Source organism: Amphiura filiformis, chromosome 13, assembly GCF_039555335.1.
Source record: "Amphiura filiformis chromosome 13, Afil_fr2py, whole genome shotgun sequence".
NCBI lineage: Eukaryota > Metazoa > Echinodermata > Ophiuroidea > Amphilepidida > Amphiuridae > Amphiura > Amphiura filiformis.
The window spans coordinates 3,945,287-3,970,846 of record NC_092640.1 but is presented as its reverse complement, the minus strand read 5'-3'; the positions used below and the strand labels follow the sequence as shown (position 1 = coordinate 3,970,846).

Genomic DNA, 25,560 nt, shown 5'->3' with positions numbered 1-25,560 from the left:
GACCAATAACAGAACCTTGAGGTACACCCTCATCAAGAACATGAACAGAAGATTCCTTGCCATCAATAACTATCGACTGAGAACGATTTGTAAAATATGACTGGAACCAATTTAGAGCAGATCCAGTTATGCCGTACTTATCAGAGAGACGTTGGAATAAAATGTCGTGATTAATAGTGTCAAATGCTGCTGAATAATCCAAAAGAATCAGAACGGCCTCCTGGCCCTTATCTGCAGCAAGTAACAAGTCATTGAAGACACGTAACAATGCAGTCTCTGTGCTGTGATTAGATCTATAAGCACTTTGCATTTTGCCATTTAAATTGTTCTCAAGAAGGTAACTTTGTATCTGTGAAGTACATGCACGTTCGATTGTCTTTGAAAGAAACTTTAAATTTGCAACAGGCCGGTAGTTTTTTAGTGTCTCCGGATCTAAACCAGGTTTCTTGATCAGAGGAACAATTTGAGCATGTTTTAAATCGTCTGGAAATTTTCCATTGTTGAGTGATAAATTCACAATTTTGGTGATGATTGGAGCAATTTCATCGAGACATTTTTAAGGAGCCAAGTCGGTATTGGATCAAGTCCACATGTCGAAGAGGGGATTTCATGATGATGTTCCTAACATCTTCCTCAGAAAGAGGTTTAAATCCAGAGAAGATGGCTGTAGTAGATTCACAAATATCTGTTGAAATAGCAGTAGTAGAAGGCAAGTTCTTAAATTCCTCACTGATATGCTTGATTTTGTCAACAAAGTAACTTGAGAACCGGTCAACAAGTGGAACATTGGATGTGTCGGCAGGTAGAACCTTTGTAGATTTAGGGTACATAAACTGTCAACCTTTTTAAACAGCTGGCGAGAGTCGCATCCTTCCAATTGCATAACATGATAATCTCGCTTGGCGTGTTTAATAAGTTGGTGATAACGATTAGACTCTTCTTTGAAGATCTGTCTATGAATTTCCAGTTTAGTAGAATGCCAGCGGCGTTCACAGCGACGCACTTGTTGTTTCACTTTGCGTAACTCCTCATTATACCAGAGAAGATGAGAAAAGAGGAGATCGCTCGAACATATAATCCGATTACCCACAGTTAACCTCCATTCACTTTTCTTTGTTTTGGGTACTTAAAATACCACTTGAAACTTCCTTTGTGGTAATCTGTTCATCCGACACACGCTCGACTGATTCGGTAGTTCTCTTAGTGGAGAAAATATTCCACACACGGAAGTACATCGTTAAATTCCCAATTTCGCAGTCAAATCATGCTTTTTTTCTTTAAAGAAAAATAATACTAACCAGGGTGACCATGATTTTTAAACGAGTGAAAAGGCATCATATATATCGCAACTCCCATTAAAAAAATCAAAAGTTTTGTTAAGTTATGGAAAGTCAAGTATAATTAATTTTCCAGTAAAATATTATAAGGTCAAAGGAAAAGAAATTTAAATGATACGTATTTGAATATTTGCGGCAGTTTACGGAAACTTAAAACTAGTGTAATCAGTAATTCAAACTCGTGTCAGTTTCTCCATATACTCCCGTTTTGTGTCCAAACGTGTCCAAAAATGCTATTTGGATCCAAAATGAGGGTCTTTTTCACAGGGATCTCAGGTCAACCTTAGCAGTCGGTCATGCCAAACAATACAGAAATTATATTTCGCGGTCAACTGACGTAACAAATTGATATCCGGGCATGCGCTGTTTAGAGCTAGACAGTCGTGACTCGCAAAGCCACTTATCGTATTAGTTGATCAATCGGATTAGATCATTATTTCCATCAATAGGCGGATGCACACATTATTTATTTGATGTGGGCAGCGAGCGACCTCCTCTTTTATCATCTTCTCTGATTATACCAAGGTGCGTGCGGCCGACAAGTTATTTTCCGAGTTATAAGAGGGGCATGTTTGTCTTGTAAATTACACAGAACAGAATCATATTGTGTTACTAATTGATCCAGATCCGAAGCAGGTGACAAATGTAATGATGAGTTTAAGATATCACTACGGAAGGCGTCTAGGTCTATATCACGAAGTTTGCGCATCTTTATTTCCATCTTCACTGGATCAGGTCTACCAATATCTAGTAAACATTTGACAGCAGCGTGATCAGAAGGTAGATAGCCAGTAGGAGAAAAATCAGACGCAAAGTTAACAGATTCACGAGTCAAAATTAAATCCAAGGTATGTCCATCTCGATGCGTTGGGAAAGTGATATGTTGCTTCATGGAGGCGGATGTAATAATATCCAAGAACATTGTAGCTTCACGATCAGATAAAATATCAACATGGAAATTAAAATCTCCCGATATCATTACATATCCAGGAATACAGGAAACAAGTTCGAGAAATTCAGAAAATTCGCTCATAAATGTACTTGTAGTTGATTGTTTATTTTTAAATCGTTGTGGCCGATAGATGACAATGAGACGAAGAGGTTTTTGATCATTAGCAGATATTGAAAGATCAATATATTCAAAGGACAAAAACGGGGTTGTTTCATTTACACGCACATTGAAGTTTTTTCGAAGAAATACCAATATACCACCACCAGTTCTGTTTTGGCGAGGGACATGATGTAATTGATAGTCCGGTAGAGTTGAAGTAAGATCAGCGATGGCGTGATTATCACGATGATCACCATCAAGCCAAGTCTCAGTTATGGCGAGAATATCAATACGATTTAATAGTAATAATTAAGTCCGAGATCATTACTGTCTTAGATCTGATAGATCTGGCATTCCATAGAGCAAAGTTTGAACAAGCAGACTTATGAGATTGTGATGAATTAGTGGGTTGATCAAGAGTATTAGCAGCTTCAGATGTTGTAGCTGGGATTGGTCTATTTCTTCTCCTTCCTCGCTTACCCCGGTGAGATCTTCGAGGTGGACGAGGTTGGATTCCAATAGTATCAATCAAGTTCAGAATAGTCTTGGGCAAAGAACATGTAGTAGTAGTCGAATTAAATGAAAGTAGTTGTTCCCGATTATAAACAATTTTATGTTGGCAGAGTTTAACATCAGCAGTGTTTTGATTCACATTATCAGGTCCAGGGTTTGGATTAACATCACCAGAAACTAAAAGACTTAGTTGAAAAGTTGCTGTAGAATTTGAGTTATAAGCAATGCGAGCAGCTAGAAACTTGAGATGATGTACCACTTTCTGATTACAACACGGTATATTACATAGGCTGTAAACAGGTTCAAGTTCCATAGTATCCATGTTAGGGCCTATCATAGGGCATACAAGCCCAGACAGGATGATAGCCAAGATAAGCACTTCCATTGTCAAATGATGATTTTATTGATCCACCACAATGGAAGAAATATTGATTAGGATGGTCAACAGTGAAAGTCATGGATGACTCAACAGGATGTTGTGATGTGTGTGTGTAACCATAGTAGAACAGTGCACAAACAAAATTGAAGATTCATAAATTTAAAACTTTCAGCAAATATTCAAAAAGTATAGCATCCAAAGGTATCAAAATGTCCAGCAGAATCTAGAAGACAGCAGCTATCTAGTGATATAATTTTCAAATCTCAGTTCACATTATATCCAGCACAAAGTAGACAATAATACAGACAGTGTTTTTGAGTGGTCACCTGTACAGGAGCGCCAACCTCAATTATGTACAGATCTAAAAGGGCAAACAAAGACTTTTTTGGCCTTATGAAGCCATAATAATTATAGCTTTTCAAAAAATGTAGTATTGTAAAAAACTTCAACTTTTGAATATTATAACCCTGAAAATATAAACATCTACCAAAATGTAATTAGCCCCTTTAAATAATGGCCATTTATTCCTAAACGATGTCGCAGCGTACATTAAATGAAAGTAACTCAAGATTTGAAAGTTGCCTTGTATTCAGTGGAAGAAAAAATGTTTTCTGCGCTCATTGGATTAATCTTCTTGTTCGTGAATTTGAAGGAGGTCAAAACATGTAATAATTAATTTTAAAAATTTCATTATTCACATCACTGGTCATTGTTTTCTTAATCCCATATTAAAACATTACAAGTTCAATGTTTTGTGCGACCAAGAAGGGCACAAGAAATGGAAGACGAAGGATTACATACCTCCCAATCAATCAATTTTAAATCTAACTTTACAATTGAAAGGACAAATTGCAATTGTAGGCCATTTAGGACCTTTATATTCAGAACACAATATTGAAATCTTGATTTCAATATTTGTCATTACGTGCATAATGCCCGGCATAATGATCATGATGTGAATAGCGACAATTATTATTGATTATTACATGTTTTGGTCCCCTCCAAATGCATGAAACAAAAGGAATAATTCAATGAGAGCTGATAAGATTTTCTTCAATGGATACTGAATACAAGACAATGGGATTTTGCCACAACTTTCAAAACTTGGGTTACTTTCATTAAAATGCACGCTGCGACATCAAAACTGTGAGTATTGGCTCAAATGAGATGTCACAATGCGCACACTCATAGGAATTGTTCATTGGCATTGCTCAGTAAGTTGATGTATTAAGTCGTTGCGTCAACTTTCCGAGTAATGCCAACGCGTACGATTTTGAGTAACGCTGACTCAATATCATTATATTTGTCGCACTCATTTGCACTTACTTTATTGAGTTGTTACAAGTCAGAAAATAAAACTAGGTTAGCATAATTTTCTAGAGGTGTGCTATAGTATACACAATTTTGCCCTGATTACAAAAATAAATATTTGAATACTGCTAATTGTGCAGAAAACTGATGATCCAATTACGTGCATTAAGTAACAAAGTACTAAATTGGAATAACTCAAAACAATAAGTACCAGTAACTTAATATGAACGAGTTACATCAACGTACATGTTGAGTCACAATAACTCAACTAATTGGTTCTTTGAACCTTGTTTATTTTTCTAAGTTCCCTGAACTTGAATTCAGAAGTTGGCATTACTTAAAAGTTGACGCAACGACTTACATCAACTTTTTAAGTAATGCCAACAAAGTTGATTAGTTGACGGAACTTTTTTAGCTTTTTCAGCATTTTTTAAGTTCGGATAACTAAAATGAATTTTGTTTTGGCAACTTCTACACTATTTTTTAGTTGTCCAAACTTACTCCTTTTGAATTGCGCCAACAAGGCGAACAAGTCATTTCTATGAGTGCAGCACAAATACATTCTGCTTCGACTGCATATTCCAAATTTGGCATACAGTCAACTCAACAGTTTAGGAATAATTGTCATTATTTAAGGAGGTAATTACCTTTTGGTAGATGTTTATATTTTTCTTATTATGAAGCAGCTTAGAGCAGACTTGTAATGAACTTGTTTCTTAAAGTATTATATAAATGCTTACCCCGACAAGCCGAGCATAAGACCAGTGGTTTACATATTTCTTGTGGAGATTATCAAACTATTTACAGAACTAGTAGATAATGGAGTTGCCAATTATTAAATATAATAATCTTCATTAGAAGCATACACAGTTGCATACGCATTTTGGAACAGGCTCCCTGAACTTGGTAGTATTATTAATGTGGGGCATATAAATATAACAGTACAAATTGAAACTATGAGTTCTTCTTTGGGCATCACTTACACTAATCATTGTCTATATAAATTATAACTAGAGTTCTCATAACTAATCCAAGTACTCACAATTAGTAGTGACGTTTCGCAACCTTACTGGCTGGTTGCTTCTTCGTGACGGAGCTGTATCCAGTAGAAACACTTGCTGTCTTAGCTGTAGTTCATCGGTTTCAGAACAACACAAGTCTGTCATTTCAGATCATGTTGCAGAACACAATCACATCATAGACTGGAAGAGGGCCAAAATTCTTCATCGTGAAAGTGATTAGTTTCCAAGATGGAAAATCCAAAATCAATCTGGATCAGGAGTTACAACAAGTAAGATATGAACAATGAGTGGGGCGCAGCTTATTTTCTCAGTCATGCATACAACCCAGGCTGAACGCTAGTCAGTCGATGCCTATTGTTCAACAAGACCCACTCAGTCACTTAATTAGGCGCTTTTCTGGCTTGAAACGATCGAATCCGGTGTTGAAATAAGCAAAACAATTTTAGTTACACCTTTTCACACAATAATTAATTTTCTCGATCAAATGAAAAGAATTAATTTTCATTTCTTCGGTAAATGTCAGAAGAAAACTATAATGCTTGGTACTGTATATTTTTTTCAAACCCTGGTGTTAAACGTAGGTGTGAAATTTAGGTTTCTAGTGTAAGATTTTCGATTTTCACAGGCTTCATTTTGGGGTTAACGTTTTTGCTTTTCAAAGTAACATAATTCGCTGACGAAAGATATTTCCCAACTTTCCGAGCAAAGATATCGTGAAATTTGAATTTCGTTCTGGTATACTAAAACGAAATTACAACGCATTGTCTATGGAGCAGTGTAATACACATAATCATGCATAACTCGCGAACGCAAAATCGGAATCAACTAATATTTTGGGAATAGGTATTTTTCATGGACATCTACTGAAAAATGCCATAAAAAGAGGATGCTAGGATCACGAAATACTCCTTTAAGATGAAGATTGGTATAACGGGAAATAAAGGGGGAAAGGAAACAAGACAATGAAAAAAAAACCCAACATGAACAAAAAGCTGGAGAGAGGCGGGGAATGGAAATAACAGGAAAAGGAACGGAAAACTGATAATATTTGGGTATACAAATACTAAACTTCGGGCTATTTAATATCAGGCTCCGCCGATGACATTGACGAAATATCAGATTGTATAAAGACTGAAGTATTTGGATTTGGCAAGCAAAATTAGCAAATAATATATTATTTGGCTCTCGTTTTTTGTCAACTTCGATATTAGCTTGCTTTCGAAATCACAGCCACACATCCGAGCTCAATCAAAACCAAAAACCACTGGACCTGGAATTATTTAAAGGCTAAACAGGACGTAATATAATGTAGTGATGATTTTAGGCCGCATGTAAAGTCGAATAGCGGCGCTGTATAATCTCATTACAAGTTAAACCAGATGATGGTGGATGCGATATCGCTATTTTGACGTCGCCATTGGATTAACACATAATCATGAAATCTTCACAAACAATTCTAAATTTGTTATGTGGTGTCAAAGCAAAATTATCTTACTCTAAAACCGTTGGGGTTCTGCAAAGTACCCCACTGCAAGTATGTTAATTGTCCATTTATAATCGCTAACCGTGTATTGTGAATGGGGCTGTCAGCCCTGTATCTTCGCCAGCCTCGTACGTCCGTGTTGCGTGTCCTATGCCGCCTGAAGTTAAACCTATACAAGCCTAGGGTAATTGTGAGACCAATCACCTACACGGATACATGCGCAGAATCAAGAGTTTTGTTTCCTGGACCTAAGTCAACTCCACATCTGGTAAGTCACTGCACTGACAAAGCATAATAAAAGCAGAAAAAAGCAGTTAAAAATAAATATCACTCAGGAGCAGAGAAATCAGAGGCAAGTCGGTGTTGCAACGCAATCAAAGTAAGTTAAAGATTAAGTTCAGGAAAGTCAGTATAAAACTAAGGTGATTGATTAACAGGGATTGAATTGGCCTTCTTTTTAAATAAAATGTATTTTTCACATATAATAGGCCTATATACAGTGCACAGTGTCGACTTCCTATTCGATAAATATAAATTTAATACTCCGTTGGTGAGCGACGGGCGACTGGTATTTCACCGAACGCAAGAAAAGGAGTTCTATCTGATTGGCTAGCAATCGATCGCTTAGGTCGCTTAGTAGTCAACTACAAACTCAAAACTGAGCATCGTATTCAATTCGATTGAAATCGATATTCTATTATTGCCGTAGATAAAGAGAGAGTTAGTGTGTCAATAATGTACATTGTATTGCAGCTGGATTTTACATGCATTCTTTTATATAAATTTTTTCTCAAAGAGTTGAATATGATCAAAATTTTTACTCAGGATTTCAAATTTTTTACCCGCAAATTGCAGTAAAACATATCCACAGCAAAATACCGGTCCTCACTAATTAGTGTATTTAATTTCCAGTTAGTGTATTTAAGATAAAACCTGACAACAAATAAAATTTTCTTGCAATAGAAATATCATATGGGATACTGATATGGTAGGCCGCAACCGCCACAACGTGGAGCTGCTACGCGTAGCTGACTTTTTGCTCCGTGGAGCCAAATTCATGTTAGAGTTTTTCATTACTCGGAGGTAAAACTGACTAATTAAGTACGACTTACTCATTACGTGAAGCGAATTTATTCATTAAGAATTTGCCAGACGAGCGTCACGTAGTTGCAAGATATCCTCGGTCACGAAAGTTATGATTCAAAAAGTAGTTTATGAAAAGTACGAACTGACTTATTATTAAGATGGACATGCACTCATAAGAAACTCATACAGTATTGTACATAACTATATAGCTAGGCAGAGTGGTGGTAAACTATGCACACAGTTCTGCGATCTGCAGTGTATCGCCGGGAGCTAATTTGTATAACTTGCGCGGTGTCCCTGCGGAATTCGACCTTCTGCAAACTGCAAACCAGTTCGGATTTACTTTATATAGGCCTACTAGTAGTAGGCCATACATACTGTAGTTACTGTCCGTTTTCCTATACACAATACTCAGTGCGCTCACCATTGACGCGTGACCTCTACAAATAGTGTATGTTAGAAGTATAGGCCATTGCCTAGTTGACGTCACTACTGTGTAAAAAATAACCGGCCAATATTTAAAGTATTCTCTGAAATTCTAGAAAATATAGTTTTGTAACATGTCCTAAATTTTTAGCTAATTTAGGTGTTTGGAAATATTGGTACTTTTGTACCAAAAAATATGAAGAAATTATTTCTAAACCGTGTTAAGTCATTAAGCTTCTCATTTTCAAGAACGCTGGTTAACAATAAGCAGACTATTGTCTCATTTCGTAAACAAAAGCCCACAGTATTGTTACCTTGCGTTAAGCTTTATAATCGTTCACCCAACTGAAACTATAATACCAGCTCATTGCTCATTGCACAGGTAAAACAGACACAAGTGCAGTGTGTATTTAACCAGAGAAGATCTGATGTAACATAGTTGAGCCGTTTTCATTGAGTGTTATCTTGGTTTAATAGCTTTTAATAGGGTTTAAGTCCTTCAAAGGTCGTGGTGAGTTCTACTGTAGACATGACTGCATCATGATTATTTTTTAAGTCAACAACATTCAACAATATGACCACCGTGATAGTATGAGAGTATCAGTACCGTGGGTGTCAGTGATCCTGGCCTGACACAGTAGACAAACAAACAAACAAACAAACACGCCACACACATGCAAGGTAACATTGACTATACACTAATCAAACAATGGTATTGATCCTGTACAACTGGTCGTGGTTTATTTACAATCGATTCATTTAAAATCCCCATAGTAAACATTAATTTTGGCAAGAGTTTTCTCTCTCTGGAACGAGGATGCATCCACTGGCTCCGGCGTAATGAAAAGATCTAACATGATTGGTCAATTTAGCTTTTTACGAAAAGTAAGCTACGCGTAGCAGCTCCACGTTGTGGCGGTTACGGCCAGCCATATATTGATCATGCGAAAATCGTAAAACATAGAATAGAAACAGTGTGGCAGGCGCTCAAAATCTCAAATTGTATGCTTAGCCTGAGTTGCACGGCCTATCTCGAATAAAATCACCATGCGTAGTTGTTGAAAAACGTGAGGATTCATCGTACTATCACGGCAATTTTAACACGAAGATATAGGGATGATGACGGTGTGCAGTGTACTTTTTAGGTATCACTTTAAATTTACATTTTACAAATCCGGAATAAAGTGCGGCAATTCATTGTGAATTTGTGCACACATGTATCCATACAACTCTAAGTCAGCGGTTCCTAAACCGTGGGTCGCGATCGACACTTTTTTGGGGTCACGGCCTTTAGTTCCAAAAGGGTTCGTGATAGGTCTACTTACGAAAAAATCTCCGCGCATTAAAGTGCATGGTACCATCGTATTTTTCATGTAACTCAAGTTTGACCCATTTTAGCATTACAATTGCACATTTTCGTGCGCATTGATAAGTCTAGGTAAGTAACAGCATTAGCATTATGTTGTGGGTCGCGTCATATTTTTCTTATGAAATTTAGGTAACGCACGAAAGTTTGGGAAGCCCTGCTCTATATACATGGTGTCCCAAAAGTCCCGATACCATTTTGAACCTTCATATCTCTCACTAAGATTGGCCATGGGGAAATCAAAATACATATTTGGTATGAGAGTAAATTCATGCAATTATTTGGATACCAAACATGGTATATTTTCCTTCATTAATAAGACATACATGACAAACGAACAATACACTTCAAATGCGACATGTCAATACTTAACCTAAAATGTGCGTTTCTCGTTGAGAATTATGAAAACGATTTTCAGACTTCGCTCTTCATCTTAGAACTTATTCTGTTATGATATGGTTGATGATGATAGATTATTTTTAGACATATTTCATTTGTAAAATGCTGAATATTTTGTAATGGTTATTGGTGTCTTTTTGTTTTGTTAAAGATAGCTACTTGCAAATTTGCATACATACATGTATAGTGGGTCAGTCCATGTCGAAACAGATTGAGTGTACACCCACCCTCTTGGATTTTGCTCTCCTTTGGCTCAGGGGTACCTTTCATGGATCCCTAGGTGAGGTCACAAGAAAAAATTCAAATTCCATTTCGTTTGCGAATGGCGGGCAATCAAAGTTTGGTGACCTCGACCAAAATTGTGAATTTAAGGGTCCAAATGACAAAGTGCTCTCTTTGAGGGCACTTTCTTCTTAATTGAATCAGTTGTGATCCTCTTTTTGAATGTGGTCACTCACTGGCTGTGTCTGAAATACCTAATGCCAAAAAGATAGATTTCGAATTTCGTTGGGATTTCAGAGGGGGTCAAAATCAGCACTTCGTACTGTTCAATCAAATTATCTTGATTTTGAAGGACCCATGATAATGTCACAGTGCACTTATAGGTCCTAATTATGTTCAGAATGGATTAACCATATGCCAATGTCTATGAGCAATTAAAAAAAAGAGAAATTTCTAGACCCCTACAGAATTTTAGGCCACCCCTAAAGTGGTTCAGCCACAAATGGCACTTAAAGTCGGCAAATTTTGACCCCTAATAACTTTAGGTGTACACCAGATATGAATTTCTAGTCTTTTGCATCTGAAAGAATGTAGTTTAATGTTACTAGGAACATAAGATTTGCTATTTTGCTAAATCCTAATCCTTTAGTTAGTCCTAACTGGCAATAAAAGTATAATTTTAATATTTGGCCCATTTTTGGAACCAAGGGCCAAAAACATGCGATTTTTAGGGCGTTTTTCGTATGCTGTGACAATCAAGCTCAAAGACTTGTACTATGACTAATTTCAGTTTATGCATTCTAGTTCTTGGAAAAGTTGTCTTTCATTTTTGTAACCCATTATTTAATTCTAGTAACACAAAAAAAGTGGGAATTAGAGCAAAATTGCAGCATCTACTCAAGATTTTGAATGCTTAGACTTGATTTTTGTGACTCGATTGTCAGAAAACATGACAAAAATGCATGTTTTTGGCTCTTTTTTCAAGAAATTGGCCAAATATTAAAATTCTATTTTTATTGCCAGTTAGGACTAACTAAAGGATTAGGATTCAGCTATATTTTATTTTGCAGAACTTGATCATATTTTTTTAATCCCAAAAAATTAGTGCTGTATTTATCTGGAATGGGGAGTAAGCTATGTTGTCCACAGGGGGAGTGTGGATTTAAAACGGAATAGCTTGTTAGCAAAATGAAGAGACTTTACTTTCATATCTTAAATAAACAATTAAACCCGTGTGTCTATATTTAATTGAATGCATATATTAGATATGATAACCTGCAATAATCACTACCGGCCAGATCCAAAATTGGAAATATATATTACAAACACTTGACAAAATTAGTTTTTCATATATGGATACAGTACATAATCGTGTGACGTTACTTGCAGTGGCATCTGCAGTTTTTTAAAGGGTGGGCACTGGTCTCAATTCCCAAACTTTTCGCCGTAATTGTAACCCCATAATTTTGTCCTTCGATTGGGTGCATTCTCTCCGACTGACAAGGGTGGGGGCGTGGCCCCTGCCCCTTCCGTTTGAACGCGGCCACTGGTCACTTGATATCACCGACACCAACGGGCACTCTTGAATAACATCAAATTAATGTCAAGCGTTTACGAATGACGTCCATGTATGAAAACTAATCCTGTCAATTGTAGACTTATTCCAACAATGGGCTATTCCAGTTGAAATCCTTATACCCCTAAGGAAGACATGATAGTAATCTTACACACATGGATTGTAAATTGTGACCATCCACCACAAAGCGGTAGTAAAGTCGGCTCTAGGTCATTTTCTGTTTATTGCAGATTTTGAAAGACTTCACTTTCAGCTTTAAAATGACACCTCAACCAGCTTCATCGGACATCTGGAAGTGAAGTTATGGTTCATCAAAGGTCAAAATCCTAATATGTTTTACATAGAAATCCATATACTGTTTTTGATTTATCTCAAAATGGAAAATGCCGACTTTACGACCAGTTTGTGGTGGATGGGCACAATTTCTAATGGGGTAACCTGATCGGGCAATAGAGGTTATCCACTTCACTCATGTGTGACTTCTAACAAAAGGCGCCGATTCCCGTAGTATTCCTTATTCAAAACAAATCAATTCATGACCTCGGAGTTACCTGCATGACTCTTGGCGGGCGATTTTGAAACAGTCATGGTTGCACATGCAGGTACTTCTTTTGAAAGTTGTAAACAAGGTATAGCAGTCGTTGATAGGATATGCAGCTTATAGAACACGGATAACCTCTATTCCAATTGAAATGTAGTCTACACTCCCTGTGTCTGAGATTAAGGTAATGTCTTCCATATAGGGTACTAGTATATGGCTATCAACTGGAATAGTCCAGTAGGCTGATTATGCATGATCTTCAAGATCATATGGGTGGACCATGCCCAATTTTTAAACACCCTTGAAAACTTTTCCCAAAAGCAAAAATAATCCAATACTGACATTATTATACAATTTAGTAGAAGCAATAATATACATACTTAAATATATGTACATGGACGGACTGTATCAAGAAGTGTGGAAGTACACTGAACATGAAAAAAACATACTATTGCAACTTTCCAGTTTTTTTGTGTAAAATCTATGGGCTGTAGAATATTCTTTGAAGTCATACAAACTATCTGACATCGATATTCCTCTACAGCTAGCTATGGAGTCATGCACCACCTGAAAAAAGTTAACCTCAGAAATTGATCAAGTTGATTATCTTATTGACTATTTACATAGTAAAATTGCAATTCAACTAAATGTACAATTGTGAAATTAAATTTTTAAAGAAAATTTGTAACTTGTTGTCTGCAGTCGACAACCGTGAAGAAGGTTAGGTTATCTACGCATGAAGAGTTCAGTTGGCAGAAGCCAATAAACATAATTATGTTTTGATGAATCCAAGTGTGTGAAAATATTGGAACCAAAACATAATTATGATAACATTGGATGCTTTACACCCAATATTTATTGGTCTCGCTATAGTTTTGAAATATTGGACTTCGTCGACTATGTGTCGTCCAATATTTTAAAACTCATAGCTCGACCAATAAATATGGGCTCAATGAATCTATTTTTATATCATTATCTAACTTCTTGAGTTAGGGCAACAAACACCTGCCCTTCTTCAAACTAACACCCTACTTTTAAAATTCCAACGTACACTTTTGAAACTCTGATTAAAAGTAGCAATATTTCCTTAATATTTCAGGTTTTTTTTACCAGTTATCTACCAATTGCATACCTGCCAACATTGTAAAAATAAAAATCTGTACAGGGTGCGCACGATCCGGGGCGCGCGAAGCACACGCTCTCCCGTAACGGCACATGCTTGCCAACCTTTGGAACTAAGGTTGGTGTATAATTAGAGTGAAGCAAGAAGCGAAACAAAACTTTGGAAAAAAGAAGTTATATACTTGTTATTCAAGGTTGGGAAAAAATTTAAAAAAAAAAAATTTTATTAAATTTTTTTTTCTAATTTTTTTTTTTTAAATTCAAAGTTTTTGGCAACTTTAGAGAACCACTGGACCTATTCTGAAGTGCTAAGATCATTCACAGGTAATTTGAAAAAAATTGAAAAAAAAATTGAAAAAAAAAAATTACAGTTTGTTATCCTTAATATGTAAACCATTAACTAGTGTTTACCTCTTCATGTATCACATATTATAGATGCATTGGTTTTGCATGCATTTATAATGTGCTACATGAAGAGGTAAATATTGGTTAATGGTTTGCATATAAAAAATAACAAACTGTAATTTGTTTGTAATTTTTTCCAATTTTTTTTAATTAACTGTGAATGATCCTTATGATCCTAGCAGTTCAGAATAGGTCAGTGGTTCTCCAAAGTCGCCAAAAACTTTGAAAAAAAATCTAAAAAAAAAAAAATTTTATTTTTTTTTAAATTTTTTGCATTTTCAAAAATCGGATTCGTTCCGATTTTTGAGGTCAAAGGTCACAAAAATCGGAACGAATCCGATTAAATCGGAACAGTTGGCAGGCATGCAATTGAGAGAAAACAAAATAGACAGGTTTTTGTAGCTAAACCCTATATGGTCTTAGCATGAGTAGCAATATTTCCTTAATGTTTGGGTTTTTTGACCAGTTATATTTGCCTATATCTCAAATTGAGGGAAAAAAACAGACTGTTTTTTCACCTAAACCCTTTATATGGTCTTAGTTTTAGTTCACACCTAAAATCGTTGTCACCAAATCTTCAGAGTGGTGGTTGTTCTTCAGTTACCACCTGGGCTCTCAGCAAGATGTTGTATCTTTCCAGCACTTCTCCTTTTAGGTTCAATATTGCAGTGGATTCTATTGGCATGTTAGGCTGTGAATAAACAAATAAATACACAACACATAAATAATGAAGAACATTTGTGACCCATCATATCGAAACACGGCAGTTGTCGAAAACCCACATTTTAAGATAATAAAGAAAATGTGCCCCGATAAATAAAGAAAATAATAAGGAATTTGAATTCTATTTGTCACATAAAATCACTATTCTACATGCAACATCAATAATGGAAGAGGTGTAATTTTAAAGCTTAAAAGCAGTCCTTTAGTCTGGGTAAAGAAACCTAGAAGTTCATTTTTGATGACAACTGCCGTGTTTTGATGTGATGGGTCACATTTTAACTTCATCACTGCTAAATTTGATCACTTACAGCGATTTATTCATAATATCACATCCATTTCATAAAGCATGTAGGCTGAACACCTTGTTCTGTAATTACTATCTGCCATGACTACTACTTACATACGTCCGTACAATACCAAATTTGCAAAGTCTCGCTCACACGATGAGAACAAATTGTGTCTTTATGATTGAGATCACTTTCACATACGCCATTAATGCTTGTTCTAAAAATGCACAAATCTGAATTTTATCAATTTCAGGATGTTCTGGTTCAGCAAAACTGAGACACAGGACTGGAACTAAATCCTGTGTGGGACAACCTAGTGTTGAAGTTTAATTTTAATAACTTCCAAGATTACTTACATCATGTCCTTTAGGCGGTGACCAAGTAATTTTGACCGTCTTATGTGCACCAGCCTCTACCATGCCTTTCTGTGGTTCAATCTGAAATCCTTTAGGTGTGACCATTGTCAAGTTATCAAAGAAGAATTCACCATTCTGAAAACAGCAGAAAATAACAGAAATTATGAAATATGCATGCTATATTATATTGGGATTGTGTTTTTTAGAAATTAATGTTTCAATATACCTTTTATAACATTTTGCTGTAACAAGTCTGTACTACCATGATGTTGCAAAGTTGGAGCTAGTAACACGTGTGGCACCAAGTTTATTCATAAATTTCCACCCAGCAACAGCAGATCGCTTCAGCAGCCTATCCCAGACAAGTGCGTTTCAACACAGTAAATAAGCGATGTACACTTAAAATCCGCTCTCGTCAAAGGTTTGTAGGAAAAGATTATATAACAGGGATGTAGTTATACATTCCCAGTGCTATGGTGACGTCACGCTGGACAAATTCCATTCACTCTCAGAGGAGGTTCGCGTGTGTGAATACAATGGGGCAAATAAATCTGCAATAAATACAGCATTGATTTGCTAAGAATTGAACAGGGCACCTGGCTCATCAAACCACTCTAATACCTCTTCAAAAGTGACCAAGGTGTCATCAAAGCTGGAACAGGGTAGATTTCAAATGGAGTCACCCATTTAAGAAATTCCATTTGAAATTCACACTCCCTATGTCAAAGATTAAGGTCATATCTTCCATAGTAGGTGTTTGGCTTTCAACTGGAATAGCCCATAATAGACTCACCTTCTTCTGGCTAACTGACATTGTACGTATACAACCAACTTTAATCTCCCTCACAGCTGGCGTGGTTTCCTCTTCTGTTGACATGGCACGGAATGTTAACAGCATAGGGATGGGTACAGGGGGAGCCTTGCTATCAGCTGTTAACAATTAATGAAACAATATCAAGACTTGATAAAAGGTTACGCAGCTGTTATATTCACGCCTATAGCTTCAGAACTATTAAAACATGTTCGCAATATTTTAACATAGAAAAAATGGATAATTTGTACGTATTTTGATACCCCATTTGTCCAATTTCGTTCATTATTATGTTTTGATGAATCCAAGTGTGTGAAAATATTGGATCCCAAACATAATAATGATAAAATTGGAAGCTTTACGCCCAATATTTATTGGTCTCGCTATGAGTTTTAAAATATTGGACTCAACTATCTCTCGACCAATAAATATGGGCTCAATCGATCCAATTTTATATTAATATTAGCAACACAGTAGTGCTTTTAAAGAAATATACCTGCATTTAGAAGTTGCAGTTTACAGCGATCAATGGTTATTACACAATCATTGTGGCACATAAAGCCTGCAATTATCTTTTCGCTGACTCCAAATCAATACTAATTTGCTGCAACTTTTAAATTCAGGTATTTTTCTTTTAAAACACTGTGCTGTTAATATTGAATGAAAATGGACAAATGGGGTATAAAAATGTGTGTGAATAAACCATCCTTCTTTGTATGTTAAAATATTTTGAACACGATTATTAGTTGTGAAGTTATTACTTTTACATTACTACATGTATTTGTGAGGTCTTTAGGTGAGTAGTACAGAGATTTTACACAAATGTGTCAACAATTAACCTTTTACTTGATATTTCATCCAACACCCATGGGATAAAAATCTGTATTACCTGTGTACTCCTAATTAATATACAGGCAGGTAATAATTCCCGTATTACCTGCGTAGTCCTAACACACGCACGTCTGCGTAACATGACTTGCGCGATATCCTAAGACTCGCGCACATACTTCATGCGCGGCATATTGCTGCTACATTCTTAAAAGCAAGGGAAGAAACTGGCCTACTTTTCAAACTAAATTCCTTCAGCAAAGTGTACGAACAATTCAGAAGAAAATAAAATTTGTGTCCACTAAAGGATAAAATCGTTGCCCCCTGTTTGCTCTCACAAAATACGGGAAAACATCTACGGTCTGGTGCCGTATTCCATTCAGCCTTCGTAGATATTTTCCCGTATTTTGTGAACAAACAGGGGGTAACTAATAATATTTACCTTCAGTAGGTTCGTCTGGTTCTGGAACCACTGCCAAAGACTCTACCGTTGGTTTGATATCATCACCTCCTAATATGTACATGATCTTAGATTTGCACACCCCTTTCAGCACAATGGAATGAGCTTCATGTTTCCCATAGAGTTCAATCCTAGCAACGTCAGCATAGTAGTCTGATGGATGGTCTGGCCGGAAGGTCACTGTCATCTCTTGCTTGCCTCCTGTGGAATTAAAAAAAATTAACATTATTAAATATCTTGGGACCTTGACCATCATTATCATATGGCAAAATACTCTTTTTAGGCGACAAATAAAAAACCCTGTTCTACGGGTTGACTTTCAAGTAGGGTCGGTCAGTTGGGCCCTTCTTGTTTTATAAATGACTTTAAAAATCTCCAAAATCTGTAAATATTTTGCAAAATTTTGCAATACAAAAAAACAATAACAAAATCCTAAAAAAAAATTTAATTCATTAGAACAGGAATTGTTTTATTTTTCTTAAAATCTGGGTCGGTTGAGCCCGTAGAACAGGTTTTTTAATTTTGTCTTACTAGTATTTAAGAATAAGCAAGTAGAGCAGTCTATGCTAAAGAGAAGATGTTTACCCAAAAGCACTGTTTAGGTGTTTATTTAAAGCAAACTAAAGAGAAACCCAATGAGAACCAACTAAGGATTTCCCAATGTGTAACACTATCGGAAATCTGCCATCATATATGTTGGAGTTGGTTCTCTTTGCTCTAATCTCTATGGTGTTAACTAAAAACATCTATATCGGCTTTGTTATGTTTTGCCAATCCTTTTTAAAGCTATATTATAACATTTGCTGAGGAGGATGCCCTCAATATTTTTCAAAATTCTGTTTACACTATTGTTCTGTACTTAAGTAAACTAACATACCCTGCAAATATCAAGACTTGAAGTGCTGTAGTTTTGTCAAAATCTGAGATTTTGAATAAACCGTCTTAAAACGGTTTATTATTACAATGGAAATATTAGTCGAACGTATACACAATGTGCATAACAAAGTATGTACATTGCGTGCGGGCAGTCGTGACATATCAAAAGGAACAACACAACTTACGTTCGAATGAGTGATTCACATTGGCGACATATGCGCTGGTATATTAAATAGCGATTTTCTTTGTATTGCCTCGTCTATTTGGAGGACATATCTGACAGTGAAAAATAATATTTTATACCAAAAAATAAAATATATTCTATTTCTTATGGAAATTTTTATAGTATGGTTTAAAGCATATCCCTCATGCATAACGTCTAGTGTGTGCATAGACCCTGTGCAAAATTATTTTTGCTGGACGGTTAGCAGGATTTGGCAAACCATTTTAAAAGACAACTGTACCTGGTTCAAGCCTTCCTTCAGCTGGGACACAATCAAACACTGTGGTACCCAACACATTAGCTGTTCCCACTGAAGTCTGCGTCAATGGATTCTCTCTCTTTAAGAAAGCTGGTAGTTCTTGTTGACTAGCATGCTTGTGGAATGACTGACTGTCTAATAGTATACGATAGTCTACTGCTAGGGATGAAGCATTCTCAATCTGTGAATAAATCAAATGATATTGAGACATCGTCAAAGGATCCTGTCTCTCTAACCCAGGCCCGTACGCATGGGGGGGGGGTGCACCCCTAATTGGCAAAAGTATACAAAAAGTCCCAAAAATTACAATTTGCGAGTGAAGCGAGCAAAAAAAATCAGGTTTTTTACGCTTTTTTGGTCAAAAAAGGTCCAAATTTTTGGAAGAAAGTCCACTTTTCACAAAATCGCCCCCTGGAAAAAAAGTACATTTTGTCAAAATCAGCACCCCCAACAAAAATCCTGCGTACGGGCCTGCTCTAACCTCCCTCTATCTCTCCTCTCTCCCTTACCCCACTTTCTCTAACATAAGCTCTTTCTCTCTCTCTACCCTCCCTCTATCTCCACTCCTTTCTGGATAACCAATGACACCTAAATCATTACGTTTCACTACTTGGAGAGAATTGATCAAAAATTGAATTCCCTCCTGAGGTTCGTATCTGTCAATGAGTTGACCAGATCAAAAGGATGTCATTATAGTTAGAGGCAGTATATGACACAAATGGGTCAATGAGTCACAAAAAATGACCTTGTGTGGTATTTGATTCCCAGGAAGTGGGTTTTGCCCGAGGCAATTTGTGGTCAAGTGTTGATCCCTCACTACAAGAGTTATTCCTGTCGATTTGGTTAAAAAGGAGGGGAGACATGATCAAATCTCTCCAGGTAACAATACGTAATGTTCGCTCCAAAAGCAGACTGATACATGTACCTTGCCCTGTTAAATTAGGGGTTCATTCATAGGATTGAGGGCATAAACAGCGATCATGCCCGAAATCCTATCTGAAATCGTGTCTACGCGTCATCTTTTGCGCTCCAGCGTGAGATGGGCGTGGTGACATCTTGGCGTGTCGCAACACTAGCAAATCGTGGATCGTGTTAATTGGGTTCCAACGCTGCGTGGCGCTTAGCGCTGTGTGAACGCCCAAGCTTGTTTATGCCCTGCGTACTGGTCATAAACGGAATTTATGACCAGCAATAAAGGGCCCAAATCCAATCAGAAACGTCGTTATATCGTTAGTATGTATGAACATGACATAACATGCTGATGACTTACCTTAAATGTCTCAATCGTCTCCTCATCTACTATAGTGTATCCCATATCTAGGATGGGTTCTTTAAGTGATACATTCACTGTCGGACTAATGCCTTGTCCAATAAAACATGTCATAACATACCAAAGACTCACCTTAAATGTCTCAACAGTCTCTTCATCTACTATAGTGTATCCCATATCTAGGATGGGTTCTTTTAGTGATACATTCACTGTGGGACTGATGCCTTGCCCAGTAAAACAGATAGTCAGTGTGGATGTAGTACACATGATGTCCAATGTCTCATAGTACTGTCATAAAAAATACAAAAGTAGTAGACAAGTTGGGCAAAAGTTGAGCAAGATTAATTAATGGTGAGATGCTAGTGTTTCTTTATCAAGGTTTTGATTTTGAAAGCAATATAACTGAATTTTTTGAACATTCACTTCTTTTCTACCTTTTTGCCTAAATGTGAGTACTATTTTGCACTAAGGTATGTTGTGTATATATGTGTCCATCAACAACTACCCAGAAGGCGCAATTTTGAGTTTCTTGGATTAAACAGTTGACATCTCTTTAAAAACATGCAGTTCTGATGCCTTCACTAGGAATGTGACGAACACCACTCGAACCTAATACCTATAGATTAAAATCTTCCGCTCTTCTCCAGTGTGTCTCTGTGGCTCAATTGGCTGAGCGTTTGAATCCTGCCAGATGCACTGGGGCTTTTTTTTCAACGTTTTTGAGCTGGCTGCTCTGGGTAAAGATTAAAATTTGTTCATCCTATCAACCCAGAGAACTAAGTATATAACTGTTTAAAACAAGCTTTAAAATGATCTATCACTTGTCACAATTGCTTGAGAAATGAAATAGATGCTCAAAAAGCTAAATTTGCTCTTGAAATTCCTTTTAGTTTTCTTGTGATTTTTGCAAGCTTTATTGGGCCATATCTCTGAATAAGCACTGGTGACTTTACACTGGGTTCGTGGTGGATGGTCACATATGTGTGTTTGAATCATGGCCTTCTTTGCTTGCTAATTAGTGTCAATTATGCCAAATAGCACAATACGCATTATACACAATGCCGACAGTTGGCGATGTGTAATGGTCGTTCTGTGCTCTAAATATATACAAGATGGCCAATAAAATTCAAATGTTAGGCAAATACAATGGCTAATTGTGGCCATGTTTTCTGATATCTACACATAATGGATGGGTGTCTCTGTTATCATACTTGTGACTTGATTTTTATATTACCGACATACTCCCTGCTGTCTAAATTAGGTTATTTCATTTGAAATCCACACTACCCCAAATGTTTGGAATGAACACATTAGGCAGCTGTATTTATTATCATTCTATCATTTTGTTTATCATACATTATTTAAGGTTGGTCTGAAGGCATGTTTTAAAAATGACGAATTCCACTTTTCTTGAATTCTATATTCATTAGTCAGTTTGAACTGAAAAATTTTAGGTTTTTAATTATTTTACTAAATTTCTATCATTTTTAAATATGGTATTTCACCCTTTTCCATCTGAAATCGTCCACATGGTCAATGGCGGGAAATCTTGCCAATCTCGTTGCTAATGGGCGCGTATGTTTGCCTTGCGCCCAACGCAAAATGCAACAAGCCTGATCGTGTTTCCCTGTGCGCTACTAATCACCCTGCCCTGTATCTCACAAGCATAAGACTTAAAAACAACTTCTCTGACCAAGACATGGCGGGCGGGAAATTCAAACGGCTTGATGAATAATTATTCCTCTTTTTTATGGAAAATATTGTATCTTAATTACGACTACGAGCTCAGTTCAGTGGCATACTCATTATTTTCACCATATTATACAATGTTTGTAAAAGCTTTTTTATATTGTAATTATTTGTATGGATGGAATTTGATGAAATAAAACTGAACTGAAAGCTCCATTTGAATCTCATACACCCTCTGATAAAGATTCAACCTGAATCTTCCACAAGAGGGTGAGATTAAAACAGAATTGATTAATGAGATATTTCCATTTGAAATTCATACTCCCACTGTGGAAGATACCTCCAAAATTGTCCACAGGGGGAGTGTAGATTGTTGATGGAATAGCGCAATACTTACCACTTGATCTTTTTGCGGTGCAAATGCCACTAATACAGTGTGTGTAGCATCAGGTTGCAGAGTCCTCAATGCATTCAATACAGAGAACGGACCACTTGTGTCTAATATAGAGGATTTAATCTGGGGTGAATGTGTTAAGGAAAATAACAGGTGCTGATATAGACTAATTCCAATCAGCCGTCTACACTTCGCATGTACTGTGTATGCTTCGTAGTGACGACTGATTATCTTACAGCCAATATCATGACGGACTTCTGAAAACTATTCAATGCGACTTTGGTTGTGCGCCGTGGCGCGACTGACTAAGCGGCGCCGTGCACCGCGTCGCTGTACCGCGCCGCTGTGACAAGATCGCGCTCTGAACTTCTAAAACAACAAACTCGGTCAAAAGGTCAATTTGGACACAACTGCGCATGCTCTATGCCACAGGAATCCTGTTGCAAAATCCGTCACTTTTTTTCCACGTAGTTTTCTCAGTCGTCAATCCAGATGGTTGACGACTGAGGGCAGCAGTCTAGTGCTGATAGAGGTGAGTTAGAGAATGAACAATATCCGTTGTGGATAGAATTCACCCTTTGCACAGATCCGCCTTCTTGCTATCAAAATGAGGTTCCCCCTGCAATTGTGCATTTTAGTTCCTCATGCTTTTCTAGCAACGCGCCAGAAGGCTTTTGCAATGCGTACGTGGTAATTAAAGCATGCGTTTGACTGGCGTACGCACACACAGCACACACTTTGCAGGTAGTACCTTGCTTTGAGATGACCGTGCGATCGTTGAATAGCGGTCATAAATATGGGACCTGCCTATCCTCTGTGATAAGATAGAGGATAGTAAATGCAAAGTTTAAACCACTCCAGATGTTCTTCTACACATGAATTAGCCAAAATATACAAAGGATACATCAAGTGGTTTATCCGATATATTCTGTATAGTGACAGACTTGATGACTCGTTGTCCTACAGAGACGTCCCCATAATCGGTTGTGTTACGACCATGATCCGATATCACCACTAATGATGGCTTCACAGTGGGACAATGTACCTCCAAAAATAGGCTGTTATGTACACTGTCAAAGAAATATACAAAATGATAAGAAATAAGCATTTTGTAAAGTCTCACTTATCTAGAAATAAACCTAATCCATGTAAAACATGAAATATATGATAGAATACAACGTAAAAAAACCCTAAATAATTTAGTAGTGTACATGTACATTATTAACACAAGAACATGATTATCAAAACACAGTATCACTATACATGGTAAGCAAATATTGAAAAAGAGAGTCTTATTAAAGTCCTTTTTAAAATGTCCAATGGATATGGATGGAGTGACAAAGATCAGAAGGTAAAGCGTTGCAAAGTTTAGGTGCAGCAGCGGATAAAGCGAGGTCACCAAATGATTATGAGAAACAGAAAGAAGCAGTTTGTCTGAAGATCTGAGATTGCAAATAGGAGTGTATGGATTGAGAACAAAATAAAATATCATAAATAAAATAACAGCACAAAATAATGTTATACTATTACAGGGTAGGTCAGTCCTTGCCAAAAATATAGGGAAAATATGTGCCACGGTCTGGTCCATGGAGGCAAAATGAGGCATGTTTGAAAATTGAGTTAATATACTTATTACCGTATACAAATAATAGGCTATCATATACCGAAAAACCCAGAGGTCTAGCATACTTGGTTCTTAAGTTATGAAGTTTTGTGAGATCTATTTTCTTACGTATTTTGTTTTGGTGCACCATATTTTTTGCCTTTATCTCAATTTCAAATTTGCCGCCTTTGGTTCCTATGGACCAGATCGTGTGGTCTCTGATACCCAGTGTATTTGAATTCTGCTGTCCTATATTGTTGTACATTATCATTGAAAATGTTCCTATATGCGAGTATTAAAACTGAGTGGGGAAAGTCCAAAAGATTCTTTAATTCTTGCAACATGTGTGCATCATTTTGGACTGGTATATGTCTATAAATAATATTATGGGCAAAGGTACAAGTCAGTAAAATGTACCTGCTTGTCTTTCCAATTTATGACAATTGCAACCTAAGCAAGTGGAAATTTTCAATTTTACATAAAATTTACTAGTGCAACTGAAAAGATATGAGTTTAGTTTACTAAATCTGGGAAAATATAGGAATTTGTAACAATATAGGAAAACATACTACTGTAGGGTTTAAAAATATGAAAAATATAGGGCCGCTTGAAGCCCTGCTACTAATATCATGAACATTGCCATGCATGTAACCAGCCTCAATGTTTCGAGAAGGTAACGCCTGGTAAGTGAGAGGTCAGGAGCCCTGGGTGGACATTAAAGCGCTAGAATAAATCACTCACAATACTATATAATATCATATCTAATCAGGGAACTTTCCGGATCTAATCAGACACAATCATGGAACTGACAAAAACACTTACTCGTATGGTAATGTACCAGGGTCTCCCAATTCTCCTGATGCTACATAACAAGGAACTGCATAGCTGTTAAATTGTCCTCTGCATTGTCTTAATAATGATGCTCTACCGGCAGAATATTCATCAGAGCTAAACAAAAAAATGGCAACATTGAATCAATATTATTAACTAATCAAAACCAATTTTTGGAAACAAAATCATTCATTAAACACAATTCAGAAATATGGTTGTAATACTAAAAGATAAGACTGAAGTTAAGGAAGGTTAAGGCACCGTGTACCAAATATCAGCATTGCACTTGAAATTCAATGTCTTAATTCTTGCAATACAAAAGAGTACCATGCGCTAACCTTTCCAGCAATCTGGCCTTGTACGCTATAGAAGTATTTTGAACAATATCTTCCATGCATAATTTCCTTCCCAAAAGCACCTTGTTGTTTTTTATACAAAAGGGTAGAAACAACAATATTTAAAGGAACAAGGCAGGGAACATGTTTATGTAATTTTTGACATAAGCCTGATTTATTCGTGTCAGGTCACCTTTACTTACATTGGGTCAATATCTTCAGGTTTTGGTGGAATAACTTCCCTTGGTCCAGTCAACACTGGGCTGCCTGATTTCTTGCTCCGTCCAGTGGGAGATTTAATCTTCTTAGGTGCCTTTTTACCTTTCTGAAATTGTGATCAATAACAAGTGAGTCATATATAATCACAACATGATAT

The 25,560-nt window shown here is 36.7% G+C and overlaps 1 protein-coding gene across 1 annotated transcript in view; it reads right to left on the bottom strand.

Moving 5' to 3' along the window:
• Positions 1-14,603: 14,603 nt before the first annotated feature.
• The window catches only part of LOC140167908 (cilia- and flagella-associated protein 74-like), a 48,160-nt gene continuing 37,203 nt past the window's right edge, over positions 14,604-25,560 (bottom strand). Inside the window, 10 exon segments of the mRNA XM_072191198.1 lie at positions 14,604-14,930; positions 15,606-15,740; positions 16,399-16,535; positions 17,687-17,905; positions 19,045-19,243; positions 20,465-20,620; positions 22,419-22,538; positions 23,320-23,485; positions 24,841-24,966; positions 25,388-25,509. Coding sequence (XP_072047299.1) covers positions 14,817-14,930; positions 15,606-15,740; positions 16,399-16,535; positions 17,687-17,905; positions 19,045-19,243; positions 20,465-20,620; positions 22,419-22,538; positions 23,320-23,485; positions 24,841-24,966; positions 25,388-25,509 — 1,494 coding nt within the window. The 3' untranslated portion in view covers positions 14,604-14,816.